Source organism: Lepidochelys kempii, chromosome 6, assembly GCF_965140285.1.
Source record: "Lepidochelys kempii isolate rLepKem1 chromosome 6, rLepKem1.hap1, whole genome shotgun sequence".
Taxonomy (NCBI): Eukaryota; Metazoa; Chordata; order Testudines; family Cheloniidae; genus Lepidochelys; species Lepidochelys kempii.
This window is the reverse complement of record NC_136385.1, coordinates 69772183-69792823: the sequence shown is the minus strand read 5'-3', so window position 1 is coordinate 69792823 and position 20641 is coordinate 69772183. Positions and strand designations below refer to the sequence as shown.

Below are 20641 nucleotides of genomic sequence, written 5' to 3'. Positions count from 1 at the left end.
TAACCCCTTGCCAATAATGAGTGGCCATTACAGATTGCAGTCTGCCCCAGTGAGCGGGGGACTAGATGACGACTGGCAGTAGCCACTGAGACAAGGTGGGTTTAAGAGGGTTGGGGGGTCCCCTGGAAGGGGAGACCAAGAATGTGGACCCAGAGCATGGGGGTCCTGCTGGGGCAGAACCCCAAAGTAAAGGGCATGGAGGCAAAGCATTCGTTTAGGTGTTGGACCATTCCTAGATTATCTTTAATCTCCACCCCATCTTCAGTGTTTAGCGGTCACTTCTTTTTTCCCTGTTTTCTTTTTATTTAGATGGACTATAGAACTTTTTACTATTGGTTTTAATTTCCTTTGCAACATCCAACTCTGCCTGGCTTTTGGCAGTTCTCATTTTTTCCTTACATTTCCTGACCTCTAAGAGGTAACTTTCCTTGCTGATCCATCCCATCTTCCTTTCCTTGTAGGCTTTCTGCTTTTTCTTAAGAACCTGTTTGAGATGCCTACTCATTGAATTTAGTCTGCAATCCTTCCCTAAAAATTTCTTCCCCTTGTGTGGGATACAGGCTTCAGATATTTTAAAGTCAAATTTGCAGAAACTAATTCCAAGCCTTCTCCACATTCAAATTCTTTAGTTCTTCCGTCCAATCCACTTCCCTAACCAATTCCCTTAATATTTTAAAGTTTTCCCTTTTGAAATTAAGGTCCCTAGATGCAGATCTATTTTTGTTTATCCTTCTATTGAGTTTAAACTGAATTAACTCATGATCACTAAAACCAAGGTTGTCCCCTACAACCAGTTCTTCTATGAGATCCTCACTACTCACCAATAAATACCAAATCTAAAGTGGCATCGCCTCTCTTAGATTTGGTGACTTTTTAGGGAAGGAATCTGTCAGCTACCACATCCAGGAAAATCTGGGCCCTACTATTACTAGTAGCACTTGCCCTTTCCATAATCTCACAAATTCCCAGTAGTATTTATTTCATTAAAATATAAAAAGGTCTCTATTCATATCCAAATTGGATCCTGGCGGGGGTCTGTAACATACAAAAAGCCTCTGGTAGTTTTTTTCCCCCAAAGTGATTTTGACCCAACTAGACTCTGTTATCCATTGGATCACTTCTAATTTCTTTATGGTCTACCTCATCATTAATATACAATGCTATTGCACTACCGTTATTTTTATTTTGGTCTTTCCTGAACAGCACATACCCTTCAATATCTGTAATTCAGTCATGACTATTTTCTCCCTACAATATCTGGTTTCCCTTCCTGCACCAGTAGTTCTAGTTCCTCTATTTTGTTACTGAGGCTTCTTGCATTGGTGTACAAACACTTTAGTTGTTTCTGCTTAGCTTTGCCCAGATTCCTCACCCAATTAGGTACAGTCCTTCTACTGCTAATATCGCCTACCTGACTGTTAGCATCATTGGTACTGGTACTTTCTTATACCCACTGCTGTATTCTCTCTTTCTTGATTTTCTTTCCAGTCAATATTAGAATCAGGTGTGGAGATTATATGAACACCTCCCATCTCTCCCCCGAATTCCAAACTCCTTAAGTGGTTCAGTATACACTCTGTTCATCAAGCCAACTCTTTTGCAACTGCAATATGGTATTGGACAGAGTGTAACCAATTATTCACTAATTTCATCTGAAATTCCCTTACAGCCATCACAAAATGGAAGGTTGGTTCCACTGCTCCCCCATCTCCAACAAGTACCTTTGGAGCAAGGGGCTTACAGTGCCCCAATATTCCTCAAAAAGCAGGAACAGATTTGTGGGTAGAGATAAATAACTACAGAGGGCCTTGAATTCTCCTTCCTCGGAAACTGCAAAAGAAGAAGGAAATATTAGGAATACATCAAACAGTTTCAGCCAGTCCATTCTCTAAAGGTCTCTCTGAACAGGGCACACAATCAGCAGCAGACATAACAGAAAACCAGAATTCTTCTGATTCCTTTTACAACTTATTCTTATGACTATTTTAAAGATTTAGGGCAACTTTTCAGCTACTGTAACTGGATGTAGCGCCACTGACTTTAAATGGAGCTATGCAATTTACACTAGTTAAGGATCTGGCTGAGGATTATTGTACATACATTACAGCAGCAGGATTATGCTGTTTGATGAAAAGAAGAAGTTACTTACCTTGTACAGTAACAATGTCTCTTTGAGAGCTGTCCCCCCTATGAGTGCTCCACTGTAGGTATGTCTGCTTCCCTGTGCTGCTGATTGGAAAAAACTTTGATAGCAGTGTCCACTGGGCCCACACATGTGCTCTCTTCTTATATTGCGCCACGAGGCTAGTCAGTGCACACAGGTTAACTCTCCTCAGTTCCTTCTCTACCACAGAGACATAGACAAGAACTCCGAAGAGGGGAGGAAGGTAGGTTGTGGAGCACCCATAGAGAGACACATCTCTAAGAACTATTGTTACTGCACAAGGTAAGTAACTTCTTATTCTTTGAGTAAAAAAGAAAAGGAGTACTTGTGGCACCTTAGAGACTAACAAATTTATTTGAGCATAAGCTACTCTGAAACCTGTTCTTTGAGTAGTGTCCCTACGGGTGCTCCACTGTAGGTAACTCCCAAGCAGTATCCCTTCCGGAGGCTGGGGCTTCAGAGTTAGGTCAATTATAGATAACCGCACTCTCGGTGAAGCTGAAGATGGCTTCTGAGGTGGTGTCCCCAGAGATTGCATAATGTTCTGCAAAAATGTGGACTGACGCCCATGTCGCTGCTCTACAGATCTCTGGGAGATAGGGACATTCTTGAAGGCAACAGAGGAGATCTATCTTGTGGACTGTGTATGAATCAAATCTGGAGGGGTCATGTTGCGAATTTGGTCACTGTCTGATGTAATTTGAGATCCCTTAGAGAGTCTTTGGGCTGATATTGCTGAGCCCTTAGATCTTTCCATAATGGATAGGAAAAGTCTAGGGGACTTCCTGAAGGTTCTTGTCCTATGAAGGTAGAAGGCCAGGGCTCTCCTGACATCTAGAGTGTGAAGTATAGCCTTCCTGTTGTCTTGGTGAATCTTGGGTTGGAAGATTGGCAATTAATTAATTGATTCATGTGAAAGGGAGAGGTTACCTTGGGAATAAATTTTGGATGTGGCCTGAGCATAACCTTGTCTGAAAAGAATACTGTGTAAGGGAGATGCACCATCAGAGCTGCTCTCTCTCCTGTTCATCTGGCCAAGGTAAATGGTATCAGGAAAGCCGTTTTCATTGATAGGTACATCAGTGAACAGGTGGCCATGGGTTCAAAGGGAGGCCTAGTCAGCCCTTTCAGTGCATGCTTTAGGTCCTACATAGGGTTAGGAAGTTGCGTTGAGGGAAGAGGTTTATTATAACCTTGAGGAACCTTTTAGTGGTTGGGTGTGACAGCACCAAATATCCCTCTACAGGTTCGTGAATGTTACAGCTGCTAGATGGACCTTAAGAGAGTTTAGGGATAATCCTGACTTTTTAAGAGTCTGAGCATAGTCCAAGTTGTGTGGAAGAGTTGTGGTTGTTGGGGAGATTTGTTGTAGTTTATATAATCGTATTTGGCCATGAGCATCAGATAGTTGGCAATATGGAATTGTAAGGTGGCTGAGGAATATGACTTTCTGTCAAAGAGATGAAGGCGCTTCCAATCCTTGTTGTACGGCATTGCCCTGGATTTGTGTGGTCAGTCCTGGGAATTGTCAGTGTCCACCACAATAGAACTGGATGGCAGTGAGAGAAAAAAGGAACTCCGATTCCTATACGGGGACAACATACTTTTTGTCTGTTACACATCGGAGATACCAATTCCAAGGTTTGCCACACCATTTTAGCCGGGGCTAAGATGGCTTCACTAATTAGGAGGGCAATCTTTGAGGACAACAAAGAGTGGAAAAATCAAGGAACTGATGGTGGGTGTCCTTGACCTTCTCTAGTGTCATGTGGAGAGTGTCCGCCACACTTTACCAGCTCCTGAAAAAGAGGGAAATCATCTACCAGAGAAGGTGGGGAAGGGATGACTGCTTCATCCGAGGAGGAGGAGGAGATGGCCTTTTGTGTAGCATCCTCCTCAGTACCAGCTTATTGATCCTCCATCTCCTGAGGCCCTAGATGCCACAGTTGAGGGAATGTGCTGGGAGGGTTCTCAGGGGAGGCTTGAAGCTCGTGAGACAGGCGGCTGGTGTGCCGCCCAAGAGTCCCAATATGACCATTGTGGTGGCACAGGGCCCGGTGGAGGCGCCCAGGGGCGGCTATACCAAGATGGCAGTGGTGGTGGAGCCATCTGTGGGTACGTTCTCAACCCTGTTTGTAGTTGGTCTCATATGGAGCTTGGAAGGTGAACTGTGAGACCACCTCCTCTGGCTCACTGTCCAACCGCTCGCTAGACAGCGGAGGGGCATGGTTGCGGGGATATCCGGTGCCCTGTAAAGGCTCAGAGCCACAATGTCAGTACTGAGAGGCGGAGACTCGGGTGCTTCTGTCATGCAGAAGGCTCTGGTTTGGCGGAATTCTGCCAGTGCCAAGTGTCCCGGTGGTGGTCCAAGGGAGATGGAGATCTTGTCTGCACTGGTATTTCCGGTGCTGGACAGGCTGCTGTTGGTAGTACCAAGGACGACTCGAGTACCAGGAGTGTCGTCTTAGGGTGCTTGCCCTTATCTCTTGGTACCACAGATTTGGTGCCCATGCCTGAAGGATCTGTGGGCCTGTCAGCAGTACCGGTTACTGATAGTCATGGTGAGGCATGGGTGCCGGAGTGTGGTCTTGGTGCTGGCGGCGCAGAGGATACCAAGCGAGATGGTGATCGCTTTCTGCTATCTTTAAAAACTTTCACTCTCTCTTTAGACTTGTGAGAGGAGTCACCAGCCTGCTTCTTTGACCCATTGGCCTTAGAAGTTGAAGGTCGTGGGGAAGACGCACGTCCGTCAGGAGGTTAAGGTCAGAGAGCTGCCTCCATGAAGACAATTTTTTGGCTCTGTCCTTGTGGGATCTTGGCCAGAGCTGCTGGGAGAGGGTACACTTTTGCTATATGTGGTCCTTGACAAGGCAGGGGATGCACTGAAACTGCTTATTCACAACTGGGATTGCCTCGTTATAGGTGTGGCACTTCTTGAAGCCCAGGAAGGTGGGCATACCCCATGCAGGGGAAGGGTCCCCAGTGGGGAAAGGCAGAAAGGGTTGTGTTTGTTTGTTTTTTTTGGAAGGGCGGGGAAAAGAACAAAAACAACAACTAAAACTACAATGAGAACTGTGGAAAACTAAGTGCGAATGCGAACACAAGAACAATTAGTCTTAATGGATTGCTAATGGCTCTGTCTCTAGTCATGGGCAATTAAGAAGGAACTGAGGAGGGTTAGCCCATGCGCGCTGACTAGCTTTGTGACGCAGGAGGAGAAACAGTGCATGCGCAGGCCCAATGGACACTGCTACCAAAGTTCTCTGATCAGCAGCACAGGGATTCAGACACACCTACAGTGGAGCACCCATAGGGACACTACTCAAAGAAGAACTTTATACGTGTTTCTAATCATCATATTTCATTATGTTTTTGGCTTGCAATCATATTCAATTTTCTTATGATCCAGTCAGAATTTACAGGTTAAACGAGGCTGTGTCAGATCTGTACTTGATTGGGAGATTTCTTAGGGCTTGTCTACACAGTGGGGTAATGTACACTGTGGGGGGGAGGGGGGGGAGATAAGATTTCTGTAGCACATTAACATGTTGCGCCTTAATTGGTTGGTGTAGACTCTGCTGGCGTGCATAAAAGGTTTCCTAGTGTGCTTTAACTGTTTCAAACAGCACTACATTAAGGTGCACTACAGAACCTTCAACACATACCAGCAGGGTCTACACAGACCAATTAACGCACATGTTAGTGCGCTTTAAAAATCACGCCCCCGTAGAGCGCACTCTCTTGCAATACAGAAAAGTGCCCAGTGATGCTCAGGGACCCCAGAAAATGATGCTCATGATTCACCAGGGGACACTCCTTTCTACTGAACCAGGGCTCCAGACTGGTGTTATGAGGCAATGGAATGTACCATAAAGCTGAGATCCTGAATTCTAGGCATTATATAATGTTTTTCACAAGCATCAGTATTTGATAGGGCAGCATGCTAACCACAGTGTCCTAGCCAAATTCAAACTCGGATCATTACAGAGGGAAATCCGTTTAAGGTTTTATACTTAGTTTCAATCGTTTATAGCACTTTCGTTCCTCACTTCTTTTCAAAATGCTGTGTGGCACCACTGCATGCTTTTAAGATTGTTGCCATGTTTCACTACGTTTAAGTGGTGGATGATGTAATCCCTATATTACATTTGTGTAGTGATTTTGGATCCTTGAGAGAGGGAGAGGGCGTGAGCACTTTTATAACAAAAAGGAATAAAGAAGCTAGAAATTAAGATTATATCTTTTTATTGGATTTCATTCTGCTCTATCCACACACCTCTTAGAGGATAGTCTACATGGGAAAGCCTTACAGGTTATAGTAAACAGATCTACCAGCAAAATCCAAAATGTGGACACTTTTTGGATATAAGGATGGCTTTTTTCAGTATACCTTAAACTCCTTCCCAAGAGAGACAAGCTGAAATTCTTTAGTATAACTATACCAATTTAAATTCACAGATTTGCTTACACTAAAAAGAAAAACTTTTCCATATAGGCAATGCCCAGATGATCTAATTCCTTGCTTCTGTCCCTTCCATATATACTGTTTTGTTTGTTCTTTTCAAAGCAATACTATAATGATTTCTTAACATTAGTTATACCATTAAGGTTCTATTTTGAACATGCTAAAAACTACTGTAAAAACATATATACCTTGTACCTTGAACATTTAAGCACTCCACTATTCAGCAAGGAAAATAAGTAAAACTAAACTATTACTTTCTTCTACTTACCTAACAGCAGGTCCTCAGGTGGAGACACTTTCAGCATGAAATGGAAAAACAAAGCAGCACAACGAAGGTAAGGTGTGATCCCTTTCTTAACACAGTTCCACAGATGCCAGCCTGGAACATCATGGCTAAAGCAGCTATAACACACACATCAGAAATATCTGTAAAAGCTCAGCACGCATACCCTCCTGGGTCATAACTATACTGAACGTTTTTGGCAATTTTCAAAACAAGGTAATCACCATGTTGAACAGTTCTGGATGTTGTTCTATGGCTAGTGCTCCCACTAGGGATGTAAAATGTTAACCGGTTAACAGATTAACCGATAAGCATCAGTCTTATCAGTAAGATATTCCGTTTAACATTTAAACTCTGGCTGTGGAACTCTGGTGCTGACCCGCCCCCAAAGTCCCAGCTGCTGGACCCGCTGGCAGGGGGCTGACAGCCAGGACCCATGGTGAGCAGAGTCTCCGGGCAGTTAGGGCTGCAGCAGAGCCTAACGGTTAAACTTTTAACCAGTAAAATTTTAACTGTTAACCCTGGTGGAGCTGCAGTAGCGTTAGCGCAACAATAGGAAATTGCCTGAAATCCTCAGTCAGACACAGCCCCCAAGACCTAGTTTCTAATTTCATGAGTGTTAAATTTGTTTAGAACATCTTTGTTATTCTTCACGTACTTGCTATTGTTTCTCCAAATGCGTTTTCAGTTTTATTAAGAACAAGCAGATGTCCATCTCTAAACTGGCTCAAGATGGTTTCATTTAGTTTCCTCACTTTGTTTTTCTGGGACCTAGGAGGATGTTGGCAGCTCCAAAGCATGTCATATACAGCAATTAAATCATATAGTTTTCCTTTTCTTACAGAAAGCCAATGATGTTTGTTTTTTGCAAAATTGAATCGGCTTTCATATGCAGACACTTAACTTTTTGAAATTCTGTCAAAAACCCCTCAAATTTTCTTAGAGAGAGTTGGGAATAAGTATGAAGAAATCAATACCTTAAACAATTACAGGGAGTCACAACTGACAATACAATTGTAGTAGACATGGAGACAAAAATGGAAAGGCTACTGATATCATGTGTGATGGAAAAGATGGATTATAATCAGCACTACTAACATTCTTGCAATGTAGGTTATCAAAATTTAGTCTGGATACACCACAATCCATTTTAAATGTATACAATACCCATATTTTCTGGGGAAAAACACACTTCACATTCAGACAGAAGATCTAGATCTTTTCCAATTTTTAGGAGTGTGGGAGACACTGCTGACACAGCACATGGATTCCTGGTCTAACCCCCTATAAAGTATGTCTAACCTTTTTTCTTTTGTATTTCTCAGGTGAATCTCCATGTATTTTTCAATGCATCTTATAAAACATTTATTGTTACAACTGAAGTGTTACTTACCCACTTGTGTACTGGCAAACTTCTCTACAGAAAGACTCAGCAGTATGAGTCTCCTCACTATTATCTTGTGATTGAGCAGTGGGGGATTCTGTGCACAAAAACATTAACCTGGTCGTAAATGCACTTGGAGATTTCTTTTCTATATACATAGAATCAATCTCCATTACTTTAAACTTTTTATAGACAAGTTACAAAAAAAATTAACATTTCATTTTATTGGATCATTTCCTATTTGTGCCCAACCCAACAAACAAGACTATCCCCCCACAAAACTGCATGATGTAAATGTGGGGATTGCTCATCCTCATTACAGAACTGCTTCCTCCCCTTTATTTTTTGACATTACTCCCTTACATTAGTAACTACATATCTTCTTCTTCTATGATACGACATTAAATGGGGGTGGGGTTTCTTGGGAAACATAACGAGAGGCATCCTGTGAGGCTTTTGTTAGTACTGTTCCATAGCAGTGAGTAGTGTAACTCCCATCCTAATCAGATTATCAAGTACCATATTTCACCTCTAAATTCACAGGCTGCCACTGTGCCAGAAAACCAGAGTCCCCAAGTCCCTTCTAAACCTTTAGCTCTGAGTGGTCTGTACTTTGTCAATGCTTTGTTTTTTCTAGAGAGCAAAAGTATGTGGAAAGCTACTAGTCTTGTATGGCTGCCTCAGTTAGTTACAGGTATATAAATGGCACAAAAGTGATGCATAAACAGAGCTAGGCAAGTGAAAAAAGACTCCCATTTTGGTTTTTTAAGGAAACAGTTAACACTGAATGTTTATTATTATGATGAAGCTCTTACAACTAGAAGGCGTTAACAGTTTTCCACTAAAATGTTTACAAAGTCATTTTGCAAAAACTGGATAAAAATCCCTGGAAAATCTAAAGGTGGAAGTACCCTTACCTGTTGCAGAAGTCAGAAGGATCTGTGTTATGTGTGCCATAGTGATCAAATGGAAGAGGTAGAGGTGATTATAGGCAGAGCTAACAGATGAAGGTTGCAAGTCTACAGTATCCTCCCAATATAAAGATGGGAATGATAACACAGCACCTACCTAGAGTAGAAAAAGACAAAACAACCAGAAGTACTGGTGAAATACCAGACTCTGTAGTAGTAGTTTCAGGGGTAAACAAACACCACAAACCTGATAACAAGAAAATAAGTTATCACCTAGGCTTATTCATTAATCCTCTAATGGTGGTATAGTTATTTAGCACTAACCTGTAACATCTGAGACCATGTTTTCAGTTAAATTAGTTTGATGATCTTTTTAGCTCTAAGTCACAAACAAAGTCTACTCACGAGGTGACACAAAAATACCTATTAATTGATTACAAAGAGCAGCAATTGCATGTAGATCTTGTGGCAAATTGCCGGCACTACTTTGATGGGTCTCACGCTTTCTCTTCTTGGGGAGGGTTCAGGGCACCATTTCTCGCCCCTGAACTGGGGTATTAACTGCCCCACTAGTGTCCTAGAGGAGGGGAGTGGAGAGGGAGGGACCCAGGCCCGCCCTCTACTCCGAGTCCGAGCCCAGGGGCCCTAGGGATAGCGGTAAACTGCTTCAACTAGCGGTTCTTCCCCTGGGCTACTTCCCTCTCCTCTGCCCTTCAGCTTGTGGGGCTTCCTGCCCTACCTCTGCACAAACCAGGTGTCCATTTACCTAGGGTCTTGGTCTTCTTAGCCCACTGGAGCACTTCTCCAAACTCTCCTCTGCTTCCCTCCAAAGTGCTCTCTGCTTCGACTCCTCCAAACTGCTTTCTGCTCCAACACCAATCCACTCTGCTTCAACTCCTCCCCTTGTCTGATTGAAGCAGGGGGGTTTTATCAGGTGACTGGTTCAGGTGCTTTAATTAATCTTAGAAAACTTTCTTCCCTCTACAGGGAATAAGGCTCCCTTCTAACACTCTCCTGCTGCCCTCTGGCCATGCTGTATCACAATCTAAAATGGTATTCACAATCTAAAGTGGTATTCACAGATAATGCATCAGAGGCAAGACACTTAATTGCAAAAACAAACTGAACATGCTTACCAAAATGTGAAACATATCTACATCTAGAATGGATGGCGTGTCTTCCATTTTTAAGTTTGGCAGAAGAACTACAAGAACAAAAGTTCATTACACATTTGATTAAAAATGTTAATTGTTTTTTTCATTGGAATTACAATGGCAGGTTGAGAGGCCATTTTTTATAGAACCTCTACCATCCTAATGGGCTCTGACTAGTCAGCTACAAAAGCAATAAAAACCTCCTCATACCCACTCAATATGGGCACATTTTCTGAACTGTGTAACTATCAACCTTTCATAAGTGTAGTATCTGAGCACCTCAAACTTTAATGAATTTATTGTCACAATTGTGAGATGAAATGGTATTATCTCCAGTTTACAGATGGGGAAAGGAGACACACAAGAGACTCGGTGATAGGAAGTCTGGCTAGCAGGGAATTGAACTCAGGTTTCCAGAGTTCCAGATTAGAACGGTAACCACTAGAACATCCTTCTTCTCTATGCTATATTATTGGTGTTTGCCATTTCCTAAGGAAAGTTTACACAAACATTACTTAAAATCACTGCAGGGACTGGCTAGAAGGAGGTGGAGAAGAATGTGTTACCTGCTAGGAGACGAATCAGATGTTTCTGAATCAGGCTTTGCGGTGATGTAGTCCTCTGAGCAACTGCAAACTGCACTAATGCTTTAAGGCCACTGTGCTAGAGCACAAGAAGAGAATGTGGGACAGGGGAAAGGGAAATAAATAATTAATGAATCATGATAGTGCTAGAATACCTCCCCCTTCAAGTCCAGTATAACTGAAGAAGTATAAATGAATCAAGTATGAACTTCTATGCAAGAGTTAGGGATGTATGCTACATCAAGACCCATTTTTTGGTTATCAGTCCATGTGGAAAGCACAAATATTTAAAAACTCCAGAGATCATGACAGAGAATTTCTTTAGACATTACTACTGTATTTGATGCCAGCAATTCCAAATGTCCAGTGTTTATTAACATTAATTGCTTCTTGGATTATCCATACCTGCCTATTTTGCAGAGATCCAAATAAAGGTTTGCCCTCATCTTCGAGAAGGTTTTCTTAAAATTAAAACAGAGAAAGTAAGCGGTAAGTCATGGGCTCTTAAAGCAGCTACAGTAGTCTGCATATCTGGTCTTCACATATTCCATCCACTTATGCTAGTCCAATATCAACCTGTTCCCAGTTACAGGGCTGCTGTTAAAAGGCAGCATTACTCTGACAAGCAACTCTGTAAAATTGCTATTGTGAGGTTCCATGTTTATTGTCTCTCCATGATTTCCACATAAATGTGCTTAGTTTAAAAGTAAAACTAGTTAAAAAAATAAACACAAAATACCACACATCTTTCAGACCTTGCAAACTTAACAATTCAGATATTTTTTCTTTTTCAAGTGGTTGCACACATGTTTCGTTTCAGGTGACTCACAAGCAGTACCATTAGGAGATGGGGCTTGGGGTATATTTAAACAGTGACTGCAATATTGCTTACCTAAAGTTTGCATCAGATCTTGAAGTAGTTATGATTATATAATAATGAGTGAAGTTATGCATGAAGGACCAAGTAGCAGCCCTATAACTATCCAGTATGGGGACTTAGCTTAGAAAAGCTACCAAAGTAGTTTGAGCTCTTGTTGAGCTGGCCTATAGTCTGTGGAGAAGGGCTGTTTGCCTCCCCATACACCGTTATAATACAGAAAATAATCCATCTGGAAACTGTCTGTGGTGAAACTTCTTGCTCTCTCATTCTTTCAGCATACGAAACAATGAGCCGAGGAGACAGCCTGAAAGACTTGATCCTGTTCAGATAGAAGGCCAATGCTCACCTTACGTTCAATGTATGCAGATAATCTTCACCCCTATTTGAAAGCGGCTTGGAGAGCAGGCCTGGAAGAGGAGGCACAAGGTATAGAATCTGAATTGAGAGACTCTGAAGATCCAAGAACCAACACTATCTTGAACATGCTGGTGCAGTGAGAACTGATCTTGTTTCAATTTGAGGACAACTTGTGGGATAAGTGGAATGAGGGGAAATGCATAAGTCAGACTCGATCCCCATCTCAGAAGAAAGATACCGGTCAGTAAGCATGGATTGTGACCCACTTGGGAGCAGAATTGATGGCATTTCTTGTTGTCTTTTGTTGCAAATACGATGCCTGCTGGAATACCTCCAACTTGGAAGATGGTCCTGAATACACTGCTCTTGAGGGACCACTCCTGATTCTAGGAGAATCTCCTGTTGAGGTGATCGGCCAACTGATTCTAGGAAGCAGTTATGCAAGTGGCAATGGGAGTAATGGCTTCCTGGATGCGAATGTCCTACAGATTCATAGCTTCTTGACAAAGATGATTGGATTATGTTCCTCCCTATCTGTTTAGGTAGTACACCGCAGTTGTACTGTTGGTATCTGGACCAACAAGTCCTTGATGTGAGAAAGAAAAACACAGCAAAGCTTTGTGAACTGCCTGGAGCTCAGGTACAGGGATATGAAGAGTCAATTTGTGCTCTGTTCAGAATGCTTGTGTTCACAACCCTTCTAAGTGAGCATCCTAACCTATCAAGAGAGGTATTGGTGGCATAACTGTCCTGGATGGAAGTGGGAAGAAAAGGGTACACCTGGGCATAAGTTGTTCTGATACATCCACCACTCTAGGAAACCTAGGACTGCAGGAGGAATTTGGATCAACTTGTCCAAGGGAATATCTGTTCAGTTGATCCTTAGGTAAGGGAAGATGTGAATTCCCGTTCTCCTCAGTAGGCCATCATCATCACCTTGCACTTGGTGAACATAGTCACGGCTGACAACAGGCCAAAGGGAAGTACTGTATATTAATAGTGTTGGCCCTCTACTACAAACCTCAGACTTTCAGTGACTTAGCAGTACTGCCACATGCAAGTAGGTTCCCCGGAGATCAAGGGCAGAAAACCCAGTCATTGCAATCTAAGGAAGGTATGACTTATGCTAAGGAAATCATACGAAATCTTACGTACTTGTTGAGATTTCAAGGGTCTCAGAGCCCGCTTGGACTTGGGGATCAGCAAGAATTGAGACTAACACTCTTTTCCCTAGTGCTGAAGGGGAACTTCTATGGCCCTTAGAGTGAGCAGGTGTGAACTTCTTGAAAGAGCACTGACTTGTGAGATGGGTCACTGAAAAGGGACGGGGTAGGAGGGTGGAAAAGGGGTGTGGAGAAGAATTGGATACAATATTTTAGTTTCCCAGTGCTTAGGAGAGATTTGTCCACTGTTATGGTTTCCCAAGCACTGAAGAAATGGGACAATATGTCCCCATCTGAGGGGAGGAAGGAGAGAATAGGAAGATCACTGACACCTGTATTGCTGTTCTCAAAGAAGCAGTCAAATGGGCTGCTTCCCCACAGCTGACTGAGGACAAGCTGGAGTTGGAGTGCCTCTTTCTCTCTGATTTATGCTTCCTTCTAAAAAAAATCATGCTGCCTTGGTGCGTATAAATGCTACCTATAATACTGATGCTGATATTGTTGCAGGAGTCTGTACGGATGCCTTTTGGAGGCTGCGGTATAGAACCTCCAAGAACAAAGGGTAGCACAAGAGTCTAAATGACTGTCAAGTTTCATCAGTTTTATCTGAACACAAGAACATATCAAATGGGAGGTCTTCTATGGCAGTGGTTCTCAACCTTTCCAGACTACCGTACCCTTTTCAAGAGTCTGATTTGTCTTGCATATCCCCAAGTTTCACCTCATTTAAAAACTACTTGCTTACAAAATCAGAGATAAAAAACACAGAAGTGTCACAGCACACTATTACTGAAAAATTGCCCACTTTCTCATTTTTACCATATAATTAAAAATGAATTTTAGTATAAATATTGTACTTACATTTCAGTGTATAGTATATAGAGCAGTATACACAAGTCATTGTCTGTATGACATTTTAGTTTGTATCAACTTTGCTAGTGCTTTTATGTAGCCTGTTGTAAAACGAGGCAACTAGCTAGATGAGTTGATATACTCCAGAGGAAGATCTCTGCATACCCCCAGGAGTACATGTATCCCTGTTTAAGAAGCACTAGTCTACGGTTTGCTGGACGTCAGAGTCAATGGCCAGAAGAGACCACTAGATCATCTAGTCTGACCTCATATATAACACAGTCACCAAAACCACTCAGGAGTTGCACACTAAACCCAACAACATAAATGGACACTGTCCGAGGCTATGCTCAAGTTTTGTACCCAGAGATTCACAGATATCAAGGTCAGAAGGGACCATTACGATCATCTAGTCCAAACCCCTGCACAATGCAGGCCACCGAATCTCACCCACCCACTCCTGCGATAAACCTCTCACCTATGTCTGAGCTATTGAAGTCCTCAAATCATGGTTTAAAGACTTCAAGGAGCAGAGAATCCTCCAGAAAGTGACCCGTGCCCCATGCTACAGAGGAAGGAGAAAAACCTCCAGGGCCTCTTCCAGGAAAATTCCTTCCCAACCCCAAATATGGAAGAAAATTCCTTCCTGACCCCAAATATGGCGATCAGCTGAACCCTGAGCATATGGGCAAGATTCACCAGCCAGATACCCAGGAAAGAATTCTCTGTAGTAACTCAGATCCCATCCCATCTAACAACCCATCACAGGCCATTGGGCCTATTTACCATGAAATATTTAAAGATCAATTAATTGCCAAAATCGTGTTATCCCATCATACCATCTCCTCCATAAACTTATCAAGTTTAATCTTAAAGCCAGATAGGTCTTTTGCCCCCACTACCTCCCTTGGAAGACTATTCGAAAACTTCACTCCTCTGATGGTTAGAAACCTTCGTCTAATTTCAAGTCTAAACTTCCCAATGACCAGTTTATATCCATTTGTTCTTGTGTGCACATTGGTACTGAGCTTAAATAATTCCTCTCCCTCTCCAGTATTTATCCCTCTGATATATTTACAGAAAGCAATCATATTTCCCCTCAACCTTCTTTCGGTTAGGCTAAACAAGCCAAGCTCCTTGAGTCTCCTTTCATAAGACAGGTTTTCCATTCCTCGGATCATCCTAGTAGCCCTTCTCTGTACCTGTTCCAGTTTGAATTCATCCTTCTGAAACATGGGAGACCAGAACTGCACACAATATTCCAGGTGAAGTCTCACCAGTGCCTTGTATAACTGTACTAAAACCTCCTTATCTCTACTGGAAATACCTTGCCTAATGAATCCCAAGACCACATTAGCTTTTTTCCACAGCCATATCACATTGGCGGCTCATAGTCATCCTATGATCAACCAGTACTCCAAGGTCCTCCTCCTCCTCCGTTACTTCTAATTGACGCGTCCCCAGCTTAAAACTAAAATTCTTGTTATTAATCCCTAAATGCATGACCTTACACTTCTCACTATTAAATTTCATCCTATTACTATTACTCCAGTTTACAAGGTCATCCAGATCATCTTGTGTGATATCCCAGTCTCTCTCTAAATTGGCAATACGTCCCAGCTTTGTATCGTATGCAAACTTTATTAGCACACTCCCACTTTTTGTGCCGAGGTCACTAATAAAAAGGTTAAATAAGAATGGTCCCAAAACCGATCCCTGAGGAACTCCACTGGTAACCTGCCTCCAGCCTGACAGTTCACCTTTCAGTAGGACCCGCTGTAGTCTCCCTGTTAACCAATTCCTTATCCACCTTTCAATTTTCATATTGATCCCCATCTTTTCCAGTTTAACTAATAATTCCGCATGTGGCACAGTATCCAACGCCTTACTGAAATCTAGGTAAATTAGAGCCACTGCGTTTCCTTTGTCTAAAAAAATCTGTTACTTTCTCAAAGAAGGAGATCAGGTTGGTTTGGCATGATCTACCTTTTGTAAAACCATGTTGTATTTTGTCCCATTTACCGTTGACTTCAATGTCCTTAACTACTTTCTCCTTCAAAATTTTTTCCAAGACCTTGCATACTACAGATGTCAAACTAATAGGCCTGTAGTTACCCAGATCACTTTTTTCCTTTCTTAAAAATAGGAACTATGTTAGCAATTCTCCAATCATATGGTACAACCCCTGAGTTTACAAATACATTAAAAATTCTTGCTAATGGGCTTGCAATTTCATGTGCCCATTCCTTTAATATTCTTGGATGAAGATTATCTGGGCCCCCCAATTTAGTCCCATTAAGCTGAGTTTCGCTTCTACCTCAGATATGGTAATATCTACCTCCATATCCTCATTCCCATTTGTCATGCTACCATTCTCCCTAAGATCCTCATTAGCCTTATTAAAGACTGAGGCAAAGTATCTGTTTAGATATTGGGCCATGCCTAGATTATCCTTGACCTCCACTCCATGCTCAGTGTTTAGCGGTCCCACTTCTTCTTTCTTTGTTTTCTTCTTATTTATACGGCTATAGAACCTTTTACTATTGGTTTTAATTCCCTTTGCAAAGTCCAACTCTACTTGACTTTGAGCCTCTCTCACTTGTCCCTACATGTTCTGACCTCAATAAGGTAGCTTTCTTTGCTGATCCCTCCCATCTTCCGCTCCCTGTATGCTTTCTGCTTTTTCTTAATCACCTCTCTGAGATGCTTCCTCATCCAGCTTGGTCTACAACTCCTGCCTATGAATTTTTTCCCCTTTCTTGGGATGCAGGCTTCCGATAGCTTCTGCAGCTTTGACTTGAAGTAATCCCAGGCCTCTTCTGCCTTTAGATCCATGAGGCTATCCTCAGTGTTACTGCAGAGGCCATCACTCTAGAACAGTGGTTTTCAATCTCTGGTCCACCAACCCCTGGGGGTCCACAGATTGCGTCTAAGATTTACAAAGGGGTCTGCATCTCCATTTGAAATTTTTTAGGGATCCGCAAATGAAAAAAGGTTGAAAACCACTGCTCTGGAAGCGTCTACCACATCAAGTGTGGACTGGATCAATGTCTAGGTCACCATACAACCTTTTGCCTAGAAAGCCTTATATTCCTCCCTTGCATCTTCTGGTAGTCTGTCAATAAACTTGGAGATTATGTCCTGGTTTAGAAAGTTGTATTTCGCTATCAGCATCTGGAGAGAGGTGGTGAAATAAATGTTTCTCCCAAACAAATCAATTCTCTTGGTCTCTTTTTTGGGGGGAAATTAATTTACATCTCCCTTGACATGATCTCCAATTGGCAGATGTAACTACCAGGGAGTTTGGGGCAGGATAGGAATAAAAGTACTCAAAGCCTTGCATGGATAAATGATACCATATCCCAGTTCATTTAGCTAAGGAGGCTGGTGTGTGCCATAAGGTTTAGGAGAGCTTCATAATTTGGGAGGACTATCCTGGAGAATGTCCAAAAACCTTGTGAATGTTCTCTCGCACAAGCTCACCTTGAGTGCCTAAAGTCAATGGCCATTCTCCTCATCAGTTCTTGATAAGGCTTAAAAATTCCTGGGAACTGGAGTCAGGGATCACTGAGTCATCAGATGATGAGAAAGATAGGATGGATCCTCTTGTAGAAGAGCTGGCTGCTCCTCCGGTGATTCCTCCTGCACCACTGGCTGCTCAGAGGGAATGGTGTCTCTGCATGCTTCCAACTTAGGTGGTTCTGGAAGCTGCTCTGTCAAACTTTCTGGGAACCTTCCTCGCAATTGGGCAAGTGATTGAGACCTGCGGGATTTCAAAATACCCCAGCGATTCCAAAAAGGTCACTGAGGGAGAGCACATGTCATAGGTATCCAGTAGGTACCAGGCCACAACGATGTGTCCCACTCTCGGTGGTTTCAGAGTAGCAGCCGTGTTCGTCTGTATTCGCAAAAAGAAAAAGGGAGTACTTGTGGCACCTTAGAGACTAACCAATTTATTTGAGCATAAGCTTTCATGAGCTACAGCTCACTTCACTGATGCTCTCCTCTGGGAGGTGACCAAGTGCACCTAATAGGGGTTGGCAAAGTACTGGAGGATTCTGAAACAGACTTCGAGGAGCCAGAGTATCCAGTGGGCATCAGGAGGTGCAAAGCCTCATGTAGTGACTATCTGTAGCCCATTGTGAAGAGGCCAACCTCAGTACTGAGGCAGGGAAGGTAGATAGGACTGCAAAAGCGTTCTGAGGTGTTGAGGTGCCATAAATTGGTGCTGGTAAAGATCTTATAATCAGGGCCGAAGCACAGGCTATGGTCGGTATCAACTCAGCTGAACATTCAAGCATAAAGCCACAGACGCCAAGCCAGGTAGCATAACTGATACCAAGGTCAAAGACTGTACTGGTGCCAATGCTAAAGATGGTACCGGGGCAGAGACTTTGCCACATTTCTTAGCTAATACTAACACTGGCTCTGCTTGCACTGGAGCGGAAGAGCCAGATGGTCCTGACAGCATAAGGTGCTGCCAGTGCAGTGGACTCCTGCACCATAGGAGAGTCCAGGATGAAGAGGCAGAGCAAGTCTTTTACAGCTTCATAAACTTGCGGGGCCATTGGTACCAATAATGTTGGCGCTGAAACTGTGTCCTCACTGGTACTGTACTCAATGGCTATCCACCAGCACATGGTAACAGAGTGGTCAGGATGGTACCAATATCTTCCTGCCGCAGTACTTGAGGCGCGGGCTAATGAGCCAGTCTGAGTTCCTGAAGACCCTTCATGACCTTCCAAGTCCTTTTCTGAAGAGGAGAAGCCTTTTTTTTTTTTTTTTAAACTTTGAGTGGCTCCGGTCTGTCTTATGGGTCCTCTTTGGGGGAGGTCATGGAGAAGACTGACTCCTCTTTCCCTGGAGAGAGGCGTCTGAGTCCAGGGGTCTGTCCGAGGCCACTGCAGCCACGGTAATGGACTGCATGTGTGCAGTAGGACATTCACTCAAGGGCCCTGGGGCCAAAGCAGGTCTCATCACCTGCTGCACAAGATGGGGTTTGAGGCACAAATCTCTGGAAATCTGTATTCTTTTCATCAAAGAATAGCAGATACTACACCTCTACTTCATTGAGGCACAAAATGCAGTGTGTATGTGTGTGTGTCTTGGGGGGTCACTATTCAAGATAGACATTCCACATTATGGGCAATGCTTAAAGACCCAGCAAGCACTGATGCCACCAGTGCCTTGCACCAAAAGATAACTATTAAAATAACTAAATAAAATAAAATAAAATAAAAGACGAAACCTAACTACTGGTCACTAACTGCTCATTAACTATTTACAGGTACAGTAGTGAGCTAAACTTGTTGACTATGCAGAATTAAAAACTATATGGGGAGTTCTAGCTCTGGTTACTGGTGAAGAGAAGGAACTGAGGGGATTCAGGGTGGTGGCTACTCTTATATAGCCTTCGGAGGGGCCACAAGTATGTGCAAGGCACACATGAGGCTGACACAATATCTGCAGAAAATTCTCTGGCTCCAGCATGCACTTAGCTGCGTGGAATACATGTGTGCAATCACTCATTGAAAATGCATGTTATGACTAGGTTTAAAAATAGCGTATGTCCCAAGAAACCAAGTAGACAATTTTCTTTTTACAACTGCATGGAGGCCTGCAGTAGTTTCCCTGTGGTCTACTACTGGATGTTCCCACACACAGTAATCTTCAGGGATTTATGAGAAGGAGGAGAGAGAGCTTTCAGTAAGATTGTACAAATTTATACCTGCTTTGCCTGATCATCCATCTGGTTTTCTCACTTTACTCCATAGCCTGTTCTACTGCTAACACCTGTGAACAACTACCACTGCACTTTATTTCTCTGTTGACAAGTAACATGCTTCCTCCTATATGGAGTGTGTCAGCCCACAATCCTATTTTGGAGATCAGCTGAATGCAACATGCACAGTAGTTAAGAAGGCACATTAATTCTAACCCAGTTGCGGGGCTCCCAGTGCTTCACATTCAAAATGCTGTTGCTCCACTATATATCTATACAAAACTGAATTTGCATCTTGCCAGCTATGTTGAGGCAAAATGGCACATCCAACTAAATACATTTACGTGGGATTATAGCTATGCAAACAGTGCTAACAGATGAAGTGAGGTTGAAAGCTAAACAACAAATACATTAGCTAAGCAATGCAATACTTTTTATTGGTACAGATTATTTCATCTTTGTAAAAACAGATCTTCCTCCAGGGAGAAATTAGAAATCATTTTTTAAATCGCTACAAGGCACCCTCTTAGCATCTTTGCCAGAGAGCAGTTTTAAGGTAAGTCAAGTCAAGTTCACACTGCTTCTACCAATTCTGAGAAAGTTCCATTGGGACGAACACTGAGGAAGTAATGAAAAATACCACACAATTCATTCAGGGATAATTAAGGGGCATTTTTTGCAACCTTACTCAAAAACTGGTCCAATGAAGAGTCCTCGGGATT

The 20641-nt window shown here is 42.7% G+C and overlaps 1 protein-coding gene across 4 annotated transcripts in view; it reads right to left on the bottom strand.

Annotated features, from left to right (window-relative positions):
* UBR1 (ubiquitin protein ligase E3 component n-recognin 1) overlaps window positions 1-20641 on the bottom strand; it is a 149748-nt gene that overhangs the window by 20725 nt on the left and 108382 nt on the right. For all 4 annotated transcript variants that reach the window (XM_073348599.2, XM_073348601.2, XM_073348598.2 and 1 more), the window contains exons 36-42: window positions 11351-11406; window positions 10928-11024; window positions 10344-10411; window positions 9214-9364; window positions 8306-8393; window positions 6898-7031; window positions 1722-1830 (exon numbers count right to left, since the gene is read on the bottom strand). In XM_073348599.2, coding sequence (XP_073204700.1) covers window positions 1722-1830; window positions 6898-7031; window positions 8306-8393; window positions 9214-9364; window positions 10344-10411; window positions 10928-11024; window positions 11351-11406 — 703 coding nt within the window. The remainder of the gene's footprint in view (window positions 1-1721; window positions 1831-6897; window positions 7032-8305; window positions 8394-9213; window positions 9365-10343; window positions 10412-10927; window positions 11025-11350; window positions 11407-20641) is intronic.